We start from the raw sequence: 16,609 nt of genomic DNA, 5'->3' as shown, positions 1-16,609 counted from the left end.
AGTTCTCCTTGTGCCTGGTGGCCGGCTAGCCCAAAGCGGCATCCTCCAAAATCTTTAGCGGGCAGCGGATGCGAAGAAGGACGCAGCGCCCCCTTTTGCGACACGCATTTACAGGGCAATCTCGCCTGTCATCGGTTGATTTGATCTTGATTGACCCTGTCATCCCAGCTCGCAGCAGCCCCCCACCTGCCCACCTTGAAATTGCTGGGTTCCAATGAACTAGCAAGCGGGATCTTCCATCCATTCTTGTAAACGCTAGATTAGCTAGCAGGGTCCAGGGGGCAGGGTAGTTTGCTGGGATGGAGCAACGGTGCGAGACAAGCTAGAGGACGAGACGAGAAAGACAGGCACACGGAGGGCCATCATCTGCTGTTCTGGCCTGCTCTTTTTGTACATACCGTCGGTATTGCATGGCCCCCTTCCCTCTCTATCTCTCTCTGGGACTACCTACCACGGCTGTAATACATAGTATGTAGCTCTTGCACATCTTGGCCTCACACTCCCTCCCTTCTTGTTCTTGTCACTCGTTCGACTCACGCCCATCCACTCCTTCTCTTCTTACCATTCTCGTCCCATAACAGGCCGTCGCACACCCCAGCTTCCTTGCCTTCATTGTACGCCTTATTACGCAAGCTACACGAGTACGAAGCTGCCCTTCCAATAACTTACCCGGTCGATTGATTGAATACATTCAACTGCTTGGCATTCCTTCATATTATCTCGCTCTGTTTCACCCGGCTTGAAACTTGCCACCAGTCGACATTGTTCGCTCAATTGTCCTCGTTTCATCAAAAGGCCTCCAGCAAACGCCACGAGCACCCAAGCATCTAAACATCCTTTTGTGCCCTAATGCTTTGAACAACCGACAATCCCATTTTATCATTATAATTTTTCTTTTTGGAAAGGGTAGAAGCAATTCGACGACCCTTCTTCCTAATCTGGAGCTATTCTCCAGCAAATACACACCACACACCAAAACAACCGACATAAACACAATCGTCAACAATGGCGTCGCAAACTACCCACGAGAGCTCGGAGAAGGCGCCCGTGGTGGTGAACCACACGGACCTGAACTCGAGCAGCGTTTCCGGGACGACGACACTGGGCGTCAACGAGAAGGGCATGGTGGAAACGAGCATGGAGCTCGGGCGGAACTCGAGCGTGTCGACGCCCAGCACGGCGCACCACCTGAACCCCTTCGACTCGGACATTGAGGCGGCGCACTCGTCGGACAACCTGAACCGCCGGTCGATATCGCACACGCCCCCAAACCCCAACTGCTCGGTGTGGCCCGGCCAGGACCACTGGAAGCAAAAGGCCAAGGCGGCCAAGAGGAAGAACCGGTCCTGCAACTGCATGGCGAGCCTGAGCAAGCGGAATCGGATAATCGCTAAGATCCTCCTCGCCTTCCTCATCATTGGCCTTGCCGTCGGCGTCGGTGTCGGCATCAGCAAGCCCTTGGGGGCCGACATCTGGAAGCCCAAGACCTCGTAGGCGCTTCCACTGCTTCATGTACTTCGTGTACTTCACAACCACAATCAACATCAACAAGACCCCTCTGGCGGGTCTAAATCGCCTCGTGTGCAGGGTGCCACCTTTTTGGTCGACACACGACACTACGCATTACTGCACCAGTCGGGGCATGTTTCGTGTATATATTTCACCAGCCGACATATTGGCAAACGCAAGATATCAGCCTTGCCGAATCAGGGAAAGCAAAATAGGGTTTACGGAAGGCGTTTGGGGAGTTGGCTTCATGATCATCATCATCATTGGGATCCAGGGCCGGTTTAGAGTATTTACGCGGACCAGCACTGGTCCTTCATTCACAGCGACTGAGTATTAGGGCATTACTATGTACGAGCCAACGAATCGGTTTGCCAGGCATTATGGCGCAATAGCATGTGTATATTTGAATACGAGAGACGGTCGGCTTTGAAAGACAAGTCGAGAGATGATGCACCATCACATCACACACACCTTTTTGCCTTAATTCGCCTAGAAACGTGTATTGATTCGTTGTGTGACCAATGTGTGTGATATGCAAACCTGTGATCAATGGTTTCGCATTGGAATGCGAGGCGCCGTTGGGCGCCTGCAGCCATACTTTCCCTTTCCGTCGAGCGGCTCCCAATTGCCGGCCACTTACATAAGGTCATTTCGACCTGCATACGCCATTCGACGAATCAATGGTGGTATCGTCCGATATGGGGTCCGATATCACAGTCGCCCTTGGCCGACTTTTGAAACTGAAACGGCATGTGCCATTTATAAGTGTATCCAGACTGTCTTTTTTTACTCTCTCATTTCTCCCCGCTCGCGACATGGCACTTGGTGTTTGAACAACTTACTGTAGCTACGGAATGGCAGGCAGCAAACAGTGTTCGTTCGACCAACAAGAAAATACGATCGTCTCTGAAACGAGAGGGAACGAACCTCCCCCACAAAAAACTATTTTGGAACCACCCGTTCAGTCACTGGATGATCGTCGAAACAGGTTGCTTCTGGGTAACGGGCGGGCGGTAGGCCGGCCCTTGAAACAGCTTGCTTTTCGTGGGCTCCAATTGTTCAAGTTTTGGTTGGAATGGCATGCGCATGCCAATGCATTGGTGGGTGATCGAAGCTTTTCTTCGCCGCTTGATGTGGCTCAATGTGCATGACGGGCCCCGTGTCCCCCAAGAAACTCGTACGATAAGGGCTTGGATGCGTGAAGAGACTTTTTTTTAACCCCCTCCGTATTGAACGAACTCCTCCTGATCATTCGTGTTCGAGCTGTGCCGCTGCCCGCGGGACCTTACTAGTACCTACCGTACAGCTGGTCGATGCGGGCTGTGTTGCAAGGAGGACACAACCAAAAATAATGGATTGTTTAGTGATGCATCCCAATATTGGTTCAGGACCAGACTTGGACCATGCCCATCCATATATTCGGAGTCCGCTAGCTAGTCGCCCGGGCCAATCAGGGCTGACCGCGGCCGGTTACCATTCGTGGGCACAGCTCCACCTGCCTGATCCGGGCTTTTCGCTTGTTGGTGAACGAACTTGCTGCTGCCCACATCTTTGCTCCTCTGGGTCCGCCGCCGCAGGCACAGGCGTATGCATGGCTCTGGCGAAGCTGCTGGGGAGCTGGGTTGGGTTCCCCCGGCCTCCGCGCCGACCGCACGATTCATGAACATGTGGGAAAGGGAAATCCCCGTCGGTGCTACTATGCTTATGTGGTATTTATGAGCAAGATACATTTGGCATACTGGGATACAGCCTGTTCAAAACGGAAAAGGACGAAACAATCGTGACCGCCCATTACGTAGATGTGTTCATGTACACAATGCGATCCCCAACAGACCGGCATTGGGCAGGGTAAATGGCGGCGTGACATGTTGATGAAGAGCGGCGTTCACCACGTGTCGCCCGTTATGCGTGCCGATGGATTCGGGGTCTGAAGACACCGGCTTCTTGACTCGAGCAATCGACCGGAGTATATCGGCGCGCTCCGGGACAAGCATCAAAGCAAGATCTTCGGAGCCCAGGAATTCAGATAAGGTTATCTTGATGCAGCGACGGGCAAGGGACAGCTGTCAACCGAATTAATTAAGATGGAACGCATGCATGTAATTCGCTCTCTTGCAATTACTACCCAACCTATCTTGAGGCATGTCATATGTCAGTGCCTCCCTCTTTTTAACGCAAGCCAAGCCGGGATGCCAAGCCTTCACATTCCGTTCGGGAAGGTAAAGTGCCGCCTGTCTGCCTGTATCTCACTCCTTCTCGGGATCCACACGGGCCGGCCGGCTTATTGCTTATGTATTCCTCCCCCAAGTTCTTTTGTCCCCCACCCCCACCTGCAAAAACCCGATCGGATCAGACATACCGAAGATCGCTTCCGTCCTTCCAAGTACTCGGCTCCTCCTCTCCGGACGGGCGCCCCATGGTTGTGTCGGCCTCGTCGGATATCGACGTAGTGGGACGCGGCAGATAAGTTTCGGCGGTAGCGAGTTTGCTCTGTTGTGTTGGTGGATGTTGCTGAGAGTTCTGTTGCTGTTGCTGCTGAGCTCGGTTTTGCTGTGGTTGATAGTAGGAAGGGCGGTACGGATTCGTCATGACGCTAACGCGCCGCTGCTGCTCCGGCGATGCGAACCACGGAGTCACGGGCGCCATGTTGCTAACATTATTGCCGCCTCTTCTGGGCGACGAAGCGAGTCCCCGAGGGTGGTGGTTGCTGTTACGACGCGACGTGGAGCCGGCTGCCCCCGAAGCCGTGGCTATTGTAGCTATGGTCAAGTTACTGCGGTTAGCACCGTTCCTACCAGACGCATTGCTGCTGCTGCCGCCTGCATCTGCACCCGCCGCTGCCTCCGCCTCCCCGTACTTCCAGGGGTGAAAATACCTGTCCATTTTGACGGCCCGTCCGGTCTCGAGGTCGTTCTTGGCCTTGGCCGCCGCGGTCCGCCGGTCTTGCCACGTCGAGTACACGGCGATGGCGAGGAAGATGACGGGGATGAGGAAGACGATGACGTAGGCGATGGTCCAGTTGGATCCGTCGCCTTGGAAGCTTGGGTCTTCGCCTGTTGCCGTTGACGACATGGTGTGTGCTACTCTCTTTTGCTTTCCTGCGCTCGTTCCTTTCTATTTTGGCCTGCAAGGTAAAGGTAGCTGGCTACCAATGGTGCGTGTGTATGTGCAAGAATCGAAGAAGAATGCGAAGTGAAGCGGGTATGTGCAGCTGTTCCTCTCTCACACATTAAGTGAAATCAGAAACGGGAAGGGAAAAAAGGGGAAGAGATCAACTCTTGATATGCTCGGGTCGCCCTCGTCCAGGAGAGCGCAAGCCCAAGAAGAAATGAAAGAGAGGAAATAGAGTTGTGCAAGAACAGTATTAGTGAAATGAAACGAATGTGGAATAAAGTTGTTGTTGTTTGTTGCTGTGTGTAAGTGAGGATCTTTCAAAAATGCCAAGCCCCGAAATAGCGGCCGTTGCGAGGTGGAAAGACGGTTGGCTTTTATTGGGTTTGCCGGTAAACAATGGAGGGCGGTCCAGGCCTTGTGAGAAAGGCCTCGATGGGGAGGTTTGTTTTGTTTTGTGGGAGCTCCCCCGAGCAATTTGAGTTCGGTGCCTTTGTTTGCAGTTTGGAAGGAAAAGAAGGCCTTTGTAAAGGACGCGCCTGGGACAATGCAATTCATCGGGGTTGATGTCAGTGATGTGCCTATCAATGTCGATCTCTTTCTTTCTGTAGGACATCTGGCGTCCAATACAGCCCTCTCAGCGCCTAGTCCCTCCACATTGGGCGCTTCCCTTACGGCACTTTGATTTGGCTGATCCAATGTGGCTTCGTCGATCTCAACGACTGTTTCACTACTAGACTGCCCAGCCACCAAGGATAGTGCTACTACCGAACTCAATGCTGATATTTTGGGTAGCGCGTAATATCGCGGGGGACCTATCGGTTTACCAGATTCCTTCCTCCATAAATCGCCTTTGAAAAGGTCACATTCATATTCAGTGTGAGGATCCGTCGTGGGCTTCTCATCCCAATAATATTGGCGATGTGTAGGTAGTAAGCAAGACCCGTCAGTCCCATGGAGGCTGATACATATCATCCCTTGTTCCCATTGCCGCTACCGCGGCGCCACTGTCCCTTAAGCAACACCCGAACAACGAATCGCAATGACGACATACGATATGACCAGCGAATCCTTATATGTCCGTGACCAGCCGCAGAGGATCCCTGCCGTCATCAGAGGCTGGGACAGAGCCAGAGGGGGGCAGGAAGGCCAGGGGCGCGTGTAAATACAGGTCAGCCAGACACACATGTCATATTAGACGACAGTTAATAAGGGAGGGGCGTGATTTACTAGTAAGGAAGGAGAAAGAGAGCTGCATCTTGAAGGGAATTTCGGGAGCTCATGGTGGCTTCGTGTGTGTGATTTGACACTTGTTGGGTTGACGATGGTTGAGAAGAAGGAAAAAACCGTGTGATCAGTTCAATGGGTGGTGGGTGGCCTACCTTATATGTAGCTATATCCTGCCATGGACGAAGGCTCTTTCCGAAGACGAGTTCAAGGTGCAACTAGACTTAGTTATCAATCCGGTAGTTTGGATCAGTTGGAGGTAATGCCCAGATCAGGGGAAGAAATGTGCCCCTGTTCTTTCTTGGTAGACGCGAGACCAGCGAAACCAGCACGTAGTCTGTCTCCCAAATATATGCATGTCCATACGTATTCTACGTAGTTTTACTCCTAATGCGCGCAGCCTCGCGCACGAGCGGCCACAGCCGCCGCGCCGAACCTATGCCACCGCCCCTTCTGGAAGTGTCCACATAAGGGGGGAAGCTCTCGTAGCCACCCATATCCCTGTCCTCGTCGACATTGTCCTTGCTTGGCTCCCCTACTCGCCCTTCCTCTTCTCTCAGGGGAGGAGGAGTAGTTGCCCTCGTTTCCCTCTGTCTCCCCTCGTCCATTTTCTTTTTCTTCTCCCGTGCTAACCTCCGCTTCCGCTTCCACCAGTGCCCGGTCGCCGTGGCGAGCACGACGGCGAGCGCGACAGAGCTTGTGGCGACGCCTACTATCACCGACATCTTGGACTTATACTTCTCCTGCCTCTGCTGCCGCCTCTTTTTTCGTTGCTGCCCCTCTTCTTGCTGCTGCCCCTTTTCTTGCTGCTGCTCCTCTTCTTGTTGTTGTCTCTCTTCTTCCTCCTCCTGCTGCTGCTGCTCTCCTGGATTCGGGAAAGGTGCCGGCTCTCTGTGTTGCGTGTCCCTCTTGATGGTAACGTGTTTTGCAACTACCTCCAAGAACGCAGCCTCCATTAGTGGGACTCGTGTTTCTTTTTTCTTTTCCGACTCCCTAATGACCTAGTACGCCCTTTCCCTCCCTGTGCTATCCCGTTCCATGGGCACAAACCTCTTGCAGGAACGTGTGTATCACGGCTCGAACGACCAGCCGTAAACAAAACGCCCTTTTTTTCGTTACTTTCGTGTATAAGCGAATGACCCAAGTTGGTAATGTTTAGTTGTTTTTGTTTTTCTTCTATTTCGGTTAATAATGAATGATCGGTGATTGGCCTTCCAAATTTTCGCTTCGCAAGTGCTTTAAAAATAAAAGGAGACCCGACTGCACATCACAGTCGAGCCGTCCCCGAACAGAAAACACCCTTCTTATACACATGACACAAGTCGTCTCAACCATACCACCCGACGTCCGGGAGGAACAAAGCGTTGTCTCTACAGAAATCCGCCAGCTTCTTCCAAGGATGTCTTTGTGCCCCTCGTTACTGGATGACCAAAATAGCAGCAGCGTGAAAGCCGCCCGCCAGTAGACAAAGGGAGAAAAAGGTCAGCGGGCCTCACGCAAGCAAATTTCCGTTGACACTCTTCGACTGGGCCTCACTGAATATAAAAGAAAAACCTGGCCTGCCAAGAGTGACGTGACAGGCCATGAGTGAAAGGACGTCATTCCGCAAGACTTGAGGTTGATTGGTATTGGTCATGTATGAATTAATTGAGGGGAATCTAAGCTATGCAAATGTATGTCTATCATGCACTTTTGTTCTCGACCGACGTATGCTTCCCCCTAGATGCAATGCAAGCAACAAAACCCGTCGCCGGTCCTTCGTGACACGTACCCGCCGCCGTTCCTTTTTCGCAGCCATATCCGAAACTCCAGCAAATGACATGAGGGTATAATTATAACAACATATTAGTGTTAGTAAAACACGGAAATCTTCCTTTTCCGAAATAGCCAGTCAACATTCATCATCTTCACGACGACTTCCCCGTAGGCACCGGCTCCGCCGCCCCCGCCGTCTCCGCCACCGTCGCCTTGGCCCGGACATCGTCGGAAGCCTGGGCCTTCTTTTCCTCCTCCCCGACGGAGGCATCAGCGACATCGCCCTTCTCCGCATCCCCGCCCTTCTTGGGCAGGTTCTTCTTGACGCTGCGGAACTCCATGGCCGCGGTGCCGAACACGGTGAGGCACGTCAGGATGAGCCCGACCCGGAACACGACGCGCAGCGACTCGTTGTAGGCGTCGAGCACGGGGCCCAGCAGCTGCGGGGGCAGCGACTGGCTCAGCGTCGTGGCGCCGCTCTCGGCGATCATGCTGGGCGAGAACCCCGGCAGGCCCGCGAGCCGGGTCAGGAGCTGGTTGTTGAGCACGTTTTGCCCCACGGAAATAAAAACGGCGCCGCCCAGCAGCTGGCTGAAGAACATGAGCGAGGTGCCGGTCGGGACGTCCTTGGTCGGCAGCACCGTCTGGGCCGCCAGGTTGGGAGCCTGGAAGGTCAGGCCCATGCCGAAGCCGTAGATGATCTGGTAGCCGATCCACTTGGCCGAGGGCGTGTCGATCTGGAGCGTCGTGAGCAGGCCGGCGCCGATGGCGAGCAGGCAGGTGCCGACGATCATGGAGGGCGTGTAGTATCCTATCTTGTTCACGAAGATGCCGTTGGACATGGAGGCGACGACCATGGAGAGCGTCAGGGGCAGGAGACGGATGCCAGAGTCGACCGCGGAGGCGCCCTTAATGGCCTGGAAGTAGATGGGCAAGAAGTAGACGAAGATCATCATTTGCGAGCCGATGCAGATGGTGGCCCAGACACCGGCGACAACGCTGCGCTGCTTGAAGATGCGCGGCGCCACGGTGGCCGTCTTGGGCATGAAGCATTGAGTCAGGACGAAGCCAATGAGCAGCAGGGCACCGAGAACGAGCAGCGCGATGATGCGACCATTGTTCCACTGCCAAGAAGTTAGCATCGGTTATTACAGTATAGTGCTTGCAGGCATATATGTAATCAGTTGACCTACCTCGTACTTGAGACCTCCCCACTGGAGGGCCAGAAGCAGACAAACCACTCCCGGGATCAGGGCACTGGTGCCGACAGCATCCAACTGTGAAAGCTTCTCCTTCAGGGGCAGCTTGGTCGTGTCGCGGTCAGGGATGGTCAGGAGGAATGCCACGACAGCCAGGGCGACACCACCAAAGGGCAGGTTGATGTAGAAACACCAGCGCCACGAGACGTTGGAGGTGAGTGCACCACCGACGAGAGGACCGACAACGGAGGCCAGACCAAAGACGGCGCCAAAGAGACCCTGGTATAGGGGTCGCTTGTGCAAGGGAACCGCATACACGATAATGACAATCTGAATGACGCGTCAGTGATACTGATGCATATCGAAGAGAGAGAAGGAAGGGGAAAAGAGATAAACTTACCACTCCAGAGAAGATACCAGCAGCCCCGACACCAGCGATGGCGCGGCCGACAATGAAGACGACGGAGCTGGGCGCGGCGCCGCAGATGGCGGACCCGACCTCGAACAGGACGACGGTGGCGAGGAAGACGGTCTTGACGGAGAAGAAGGTGTACAGCTTGCCGAACATCAACTGGAACGAGCACGTCGTCAGGAGATAGGCGCTACCGTACCAACCGACGTCCGGAAGCGAGTGAAAGTCATCCGTGATTTGCGGGATGGCCTGTTTGGTGCGAATGTCAGTTTAGAGTTGCGCGGGTTGGTCTGAGATATAAGGTAGGTAGAGTTTGAGACAGTGGCTAGCAACGGAACACAAGAATATTCCAATTGGAGGCACATTGACACGAGAGGGAACACTTACAGTCGAAATAATCAACCGATCGAGCGCAACGAGGAACATGGACACGAAGATGGAAAGCAGAATCAGCGCCAGGCGCACTCCGGTCGGGTAGTCGCTCTCGGCCCGGGTCGAGGCCCGCGAGACGGCCTTGGCGACCTGGCCGCCATCCTTCTGTCCTTCCGATGACGACGAGAGATGCTGGTCGTGCTCCTCCGCCGTCGTCGTGGTCGAAGCATCGTTTTCCACTGCGTCAGCCGCAGGTGCAGCTGGAACCTTGCTCTTTCGGAAGAGCATGGCTTGCTTGCTTGGGTTATATATGTATTAAAGTAATCGATATATTTCGAATGTTTGCTGTTCTTTGCCAAGAAGATGGTTCGCCTATAAGCTTTCCAGATCGGCGGGCGCGTAGGTGCTTAATCGAGTAAGGGATATGCCAAGCTGCGCTGCGATTGGACGAAGCGAGATAGCAAACAGTCAATAACACTGTATCGACAATATAGGGCTGGAGTATTGAATCGGAATCCTGGTTGTCGCCAAGGGATGGATGATGTAGAGATGTGCAGGTTTTAGCACCTCCAAGACAGGAGGGGAGTCATGCCGTCTTTTATCGGAAAGACAAGGGCTAGCTAGCAACGATGTGTATTGAATGTCTCAGCTTCATACCCGTCATGAAAATACCTTAACTAAGCACTGGGGGGTGGGCGAGTGAGTGGATGTGCGTATGTGTGGCATTCCCTGGGCTGGCCGGACATCATCAAAGGCCGAGGACCGCTTCCGGGCGAGAGAACCACTGCCAGCTAACCGCACATTGGCGGTTTCTCCTATCTGCTAATGTAAGGTAGGTAGCCGCTACGGCATCGACTATCTTGCGATTGGCTGCTTGCATGTAGGCAGGCATCATTTTTCCCGTCTCGGTCTGACATCCGACGACATGGACCCTCCTTGAAACCCTGCCAAACGTCAATTAACGACGATGACACACAGTTCTGCGATATAAGCCCCGACCACGTCTATCTGTCTGTCTGACTCCTGTCGCCGATGAATGATCTTGACCCGCGACTACACTACCTGAGTCACCACAACCAGAGGAGTTACAAGAGAGAGACAGACAGAGCGACACGGCGCTTTTCGGACATTGTATTACTAGTACTACGTGCAGCCGCACAATGGTCGCACCCGCCAACCGAGCCGGCGGAGTCTGTCATCTCACTGTAGTCGCTCCCCCTAGAGCCCCAGACGGCCTAGTTAAATGCTTCTTCCTTCGCTTGGGTGGATCTAGGGCAGGCCCAGGAACCGCCAGTAACTCAGGTAGGTGTGTATAGCGCAAGTTGTTAAGCGGGAAATCTAGGCCCAGACCCCCCCATCAGCCCTGGGACTAACAGAAGCAGTAAGCTCGGTCGGAATCTAACCGAGTGCGACCAGCATTTTTTCTCCCCTTCTCCCCCAAGACTCGGATTTTAGCAATGTGCGACCGGAATTCCATGTTACTCATTTTCCATGCAACAATAGAAAGAAAAACATGTTTTCTAGCGCGCGATAAACAATTACCAGGTGGGGGAGAATGTACACAGGAGGTGCGGTCATGGCGCTTTGCTCGGCGACTGACAGTATATGTATACCTCCGAGCCGATGGGTTGTTATCCTCATCTTAAGATCTGCGGGACCGACCGAATCTTCGGAACCGAGCAATTGCCATGGGGATAAGCCTCTTCAGGGGCTCTGGGCAACATCGTTACCGTGTTCATTTTCAGTCTAGTTTTATTACAGATCTGTCTATCCCCAGTCGTGCTCGTTACACCCATCTCTACTAATTCCGTTACATCCTTGTTAAACCCGACTGCTCTGCTATTCCTCACAATTTACGCATGACAAAGCTAGCCGCAAGTGAAGATTAGAGTAGTATTGTTTTTTTTTTCTCGTAAAGATTCGCGAGCGTTGATTTCGTTGAAACCGTGTAGTAAAATACCAGCGCCTTCGTCACCATACCCAAACCCGGATTCGTCTTCTATGTACTGTACAGCGTAGTCCATTATTCTAATCCATTGAACCGTAAGGAGTCACAAGTCCGCTCTATAATCCCGCTCAGAACCACCCGTTGATGTTCATTACATTGACCCCGAAGCCCGGCGCCGCAGACCGGTAGTCCGGCACTCCGCCGCCGCTGGTTCCAAACATATCCCACGACGCCGCGCTTTGGGGGTCGACGTATCCTAATAACTGGTCCCATCGCATGTCTAACCCGTTCGATGGCACGTGGACGCTGTCGGGCTCCAGGTCGTGTTCGCTCGGCTCTTCCTTTTTGGTGTCGTGCGAGCCCACGAGATTGCCCAACGCTGAAATGTAGTATGGAGTCACCGGCGGAATTCCTGTCGTCTGCTGTATCTTCTCTGCCCTTCTCCGCCATGCCCGCAGTACGAAGACGGCCACGTCTGCAGAGGACTTGATGGACAGGTCCATCAGCTCCATGTGGAAATGATAGCACTTTTCAACCACCACCCATGCCCTCTCGACCAGCGGGCCACTTGTCCGGTTCATCAGCTGGCCGATCATGTACTGAAACACCTCGACCTGGAAATGGGCCTTGATGAACCATTGGAAGTTGGTCCCTACGTCAACCATTTCGACAATGTTGTACAGGTGTATCGTGTGCTCGGCAGAACTGACCGAAATCTTGAAGAGGTTGTCTTTGGCCGAAAAGACCTCGGTTCCCCATTCCGGTTGCTGTTGAGGGGGGCACATCATTTCTCGTAGCTTCCCGATGAGCTCGTGCCGCGTCTCCTTGGCCAGCACGTGCACGGGGCCCATATTTACATCGCAGTATTGGGCCAAGATCTCCCCCAGCCTGTCATCCAATTGCTCGATTCGAGCCCTGGCTTGTTCTAAAACCGCTGGCGGTAACGATTCCACTCCCGTCTCGTTTTGGAACATGACCTCGTCGAGGCTGGGGAACTCTACGAGCAGCTGCGCCACTTCGTAGCAGCTCATGCAGTACACCATGTCTGTAGGACCAGGCCGGCTTTCCACCTTGGCCATGGTTGGGAAAAGATCTGAATCCGGCAGATTGGCTGGTTTCTTCGTGTCCCATGAGCGCGGTACCATCGACTGGCCAAGGCCTGACATCAGTGCATATGAGGCATCCAACAGCACGATCTGCCACCAAAGGCGCCGGCGCATCTCGGTATCAAACGCGTTCAACCCAAGCGCCTCACCGTCTCTGTGAAGGCCCATTATCTGGGCGATTCGGACGATGGTACCGTTCAGGATCCACGCCGCATTTCGGTCATAATGACCACTTAAAGAGTGCTGGAACAAATTAGTCAGATGAGTTTGAATGGATAAGCACGCACAGTAAAGCCACTGGCTTACCTGGTACAAGACAAGGGCTTGCAAGGTTATCATGTCGTATTGTTTGAAGATCTGAATCCGCATGAATGCAAGGCGGCAACCTCTGGAGAAACGAGTTATGGCTTCGTCTCTGCTGTAGCCCAGGAGTGCCAGACTCTCTTGCGGGGACAATGCAGTCGCCCCCAGCACGTATATCGAAAACATCAGGGCCTCGACCTTTTTGGGCAAAGTATCGCGCTTCGTGGCAGCCTCAACCAAAAAGGGCTGAACTGAAGGCACGTGGATGACTTTGGTAAGCGGATTGACACGGTCCAAGAAGGTCTGCCACAAGCCAAACACATGAGCGGGATCCGGGTGCAGGTCCTCCAAGCTGGATTCCGTGCCCTCGGAAAACAGCAAGCCATTATTTTGGTCAGGAGTTTGCCCATCCGCTGGGGTTGAGCAACTTTCGTCATCCACGGGATCATTGTCCATAATCTCGCGCATTGCTTGTAGCTAAAATTGACTTGGTCAACACACATCACGGCTGAAGAGCAAGCAACTGTAATGGGGGTAGGAGTCGAGGCCAGGTGCAGATATTCAAAGGACTCACCTCATCGTAGACTTCCGCCCACATGAAGCTGTTCATAAACCGTGGACCACTATCACCGTGAATGAGCTTTCCCACGGGCCTCACACTTTTCTCATCCGGGGCTGGTCCACTTGGAGTACCGGCTGGCTTGGCCGTGGCGTATTCCTGCAGCAGCTCTTCGCATCTTGCCAGCCGCTGTTGCAGGTCGTGGTTGGGCCGCCTTCTTTTCCGGGCGGGAGCCGGCGTACTTGGTGTACACGTCACACCCGCCTTTTTTGCTTGTAAGCATTAGGATCAAGCTTAAACATCAAGGGAACACGGGCGGAGTGCACAGCAGGTTTACAGACCTTAGTACAATTGGAACATGGCGAATGGCGGTCGCACTTGATCTTCCTGTGCTATACAGAAGAAGGCAAAGGCAGCGTGTCAGCAGATTTGACTTGAGAGCGGAATGGCGCATCACGTTCTGCAAAGAAAAGGCTGTCTTACTTGGCACAGCACACAGGCTCTGTAACCGCAGGAAATCCCATTAACAATCTATCCGCACACAATCATGGACTGCGAGGACTTACAAGACCCGGGGGGTCTTCCCGGACGGCATCGAAGTCATGTTTCTCCCCGCTTGTTGTCATGAACCGCGTGCGGTGCGGGTTGAGTTGAGGCTCACGCAGGTTCAACCCCACTTGACCCAGTTGGAGGGTGACGGCTGAGCTAATGGGATCCGGGCGGTATACTGTCACGCCGGCAGTGCCTTCGGAACGGGCGGTAGAATACACGATAAGAGGCGGGCACAGCAGATGTCAAGGAAAACACACGCGATACCGTTTGGAGAAAGGATTGGACAGATTCTTGTGTGTGTGTGTGTGTTGGTGTCGAGAGTGACCTCACAGGTCAAAGTCGGCAGAGCAACAGCTGGTAACAAGCGTTTGCGTCTGTGCTAATGTGGGTGGGAGTGGGAGGATTGCGATCAAGCGCTCTCCTGAAACAGGTGCCAGAAGGTTCTGATCCGACGTCAAAGTTGGGTTTGGGCCAAATAGGGAGGAGCGCGCGAACGTGTGAAGTTGAAGTAGTCGGCGCTTGTGAGATTGCAAGATATGATACCTAAATGAATAAAATTATGGGCCCGGATGGCAACGGGATTCGATGGGCCTTTTCTGTTCTCGTGTGAGGCGTGGGAAGTAGGTAGAAGTGAACAATTCAGCAAGATGCCAGCCCAAGGGCGTCGTTTTTTGTTTGGCCGTACACGCCTAATGCCGAGCTGAAGAGTCTTGGGGAGATAGTTAGATGGATAGTTGGACGGAGGGTGAGTCGGTCGGAGAGAGGGATAATTGCGAGAGGGACAGAGGCAGAGAGGTACAGCGTCAATCCCATAAGCCAAATGTCATCATTGCAGCCCGTCCAACACGCAGCCTTGGCTTGTCCGTCTGCCTTCGGCGACTTTGTTTAATTCAACACCGTTCAACTAAACTGGTAACCGTAACCTTGCGTAGGTAGGCTCGGTCGGACTGGCTTGGCTGTATTTTTCTGCAGGATGAACGGGTTACGGGTTTTGGATGACAGCTCGCTTATCAATTGATGGAAGCCCCCGGACAGCCAGTGCCAGCCTAACTACCTCCTACACCTACCTACCTCCTACTAGCAAGCAGTAGCAACCTGACTCTCAATCCCACCACCACCGAGGAAGCAGGGCACCATCCACCATTAACACCGCCTAGTAACGGGGCCCCAGAATATCCTCTCTTGCACCTCGGGATGTTTTGTTTCCGTTGTGCAGAGGCATTAAAAAAACACACTGTTGCCTAAATTTTCGAGTAAGGCCGCCAGCTCGGAGACGGCTCAATGGAAATATTGAATATTTAACCTATTAGTGGGCGGCTTGGCTGGGGACGCTTGCGTAATGCCATCAATCTGCAGTAGGCATAGCCTCCGACTCCCTCCAGAGTTACCCGCCCGTCTTATAAGAGGTGTGTAGTACGGGCAGCAGCACCGCTGCTAAGCCTACCTAACCTAACCCGGATTCCTGGGAGTGAGTAAGACCAGGACAATAACTGCTCTCGCTGTTTCTTGGTATACATACGCCAGGTTCGATTCCAACTGCGACAGCTGGTAATAGCTGCATCTGAACAACCACTATCTATGCCAGTTTACCTGACATACCTACAGACCTACATTCTGCAATTGATGCTATGTACATACCATATGGACACGCAGGCCTGGTAGCGTGGCCCCTGTCCCTCCCAATACCCGGCAACGTAAAGAAGAAGACAAATGTTATTTATGCAGGAATCACTAGACTTCATCGCGTCGGACCTTATTCTTTTCATGTATTGTCCTTTCTTTGCCTTGTGATGACCTTCTCAGCTCATCCCTTCCTCATCGTAAAACAATGACTGCATGCATGTAGCTGTCAGCCCGACATCAAACACCGTCGTCGTCTGGATTGGCAGAGCCTGGCCGCACAGTCTTTCTTACATGTAACCAGTCAAAGTCAAGTATACCTACCTATACCACACTCAACGAGTTCTCCATCTACGGCCCTCTTGCTGAAAATCACCGCATTCTTCACGTGCAAACCAAACCTTCGTTAGATGCAGGCTACATGCTTGTATGCGTACCTAGTGTAGTTATGCAATACGCGCACGTGTGGCCTCAACGGTCGAATGGCTTCCTTTCCATTCTGTCGTACAGAGGAACCGCACACTGACTGTATACATGCATCGCGGACACGGCGGTTGCGCAGTCGCCGAAGCCCTCCTTCCATCGGCGCGACTCCCGCCGACGGTGTCTGACCAAACCTCAGCCTTGGCAAGCGACCCGGCTCCTGATCCGACTGGACGCCCCCTTGCTTGTTATATTGCTTATTGTCTGGAATTATGTCTTGTTTTTCCTATAGGGACTCCTCAATAGAGACCATATACTTGTGAATATCATATCCGAGTCACATGTAGCCTTGTACGTAACCAAGATTCTACACCATGCAGCATATAATCACAGTTGAGATACGAGTAAAGGAGCTGTTGCTCTCAGGCGTTTGTTTGGAAACTAAGGTATCTGAATCCATGCTTCCTATGGTATAAAATACCTGTCTAGCTAGTCTATTAGCTAGCTACCAAT

General features: G+C 53.1%; 4 protein-coding genes across 4 annotated transcripts; 1 reads left to right on the top strand and 3 right to left on the bottom strand.

Annotated features, from left to right (window-relative positions):
* Positions 1 to 1,005: 1,005 nt before the first annotated feature.
* PG985_013454 (uncharacterized protein) lies at positions 1,006 to 1,494 on the top strand (the record flags this gene model as incomplete). The annotated part of the gene is made up of 1 exon (XM_066833220.1): positions 1,006 to 1,494. One exon carries the CDS (start codon positions 1,006 to 1,008, stop codon positions 1,492 to 1,494), a length of 489 nt encoding a protein of 162 aa, XP_066677960.1.
* A 2,364-nt stretch (positions 1,495 to 3,858) lies between these two features.
* On the bottom strand, positions 3,859 to 4,581 carry PG985_013453 (uncharacterized protein; the record flags this gene model as incomplete). Its single annotated transcript, XM_066833219.1, has 1 exon — positions 3,859 to 4,581. The coding sequence occupies one exon, from the start codon at positions 4,579 to 4,581 to the stop codon at positions 3,859 to 3,861; it is 723 nt and encodes a 240-aa protein (XP_066677959.1).
* Positions 4,582 to 6,218: 1,637 nt separating this feature from the next.
* On the bottom strand, positions 6,219 to 7,943 carry PG985_013452 (uncharacterized protein; the record flags this gene model as incomplete). Its single annotated transcript, XM_066833218.1, has 2 exons — positions 6,219 to 6,738; positions 7,762 to 7,943. 2 exons carry the CDS (start codon positions 7,941 to 7,943, stop codon positions 6,219 to 6,221), a joined length of 702 nt encoding a protein of 233 aa, XP_066677958.1.
* A 3,718-nt stretch (positions 7,944 to 11,661) lies between these two features.
* Positions 11,662 to 14,244, bottom strand: PG985_013451 (transcription factor; the record flags this gene model as incomplete). Its single annotated transcript, XM_066833217.1, has 5 exons — positions 11,662 to 12,882; positions 12,946 to 13,419; positions 13,517 to 13,765; positions 13,843 to 13,893; positions 14,068 to 14,244. Coding segments are annotated over 5 exons (2,172 nt in total), but the record flags the coding sequence as incomplete, so codon positions are not given.
* Positions 14,245 to 16,609: the final 2,365 nt, after the last annotated feature.

Source organism: Apiospora marii (assembly GCF_038362585.1).
Source record: "Apiospora marii strain CBS 49790 chromosome Unknown utg000011l_segment0_segment0, whole genome shotgun sequence".
NCBI classification, from domain to species: domain Eukaryota; kingdom Fungi; phylum Ascomycota; class Sordariomycetes; order Amphisphaeriales; family Apiosporaceae; genus Apiospora; species Apiospora marii.
Note: the sequence above shows the minus strand (reverse complement) of the source record. Positions and strands in the feature narration are given on the sequence as shown.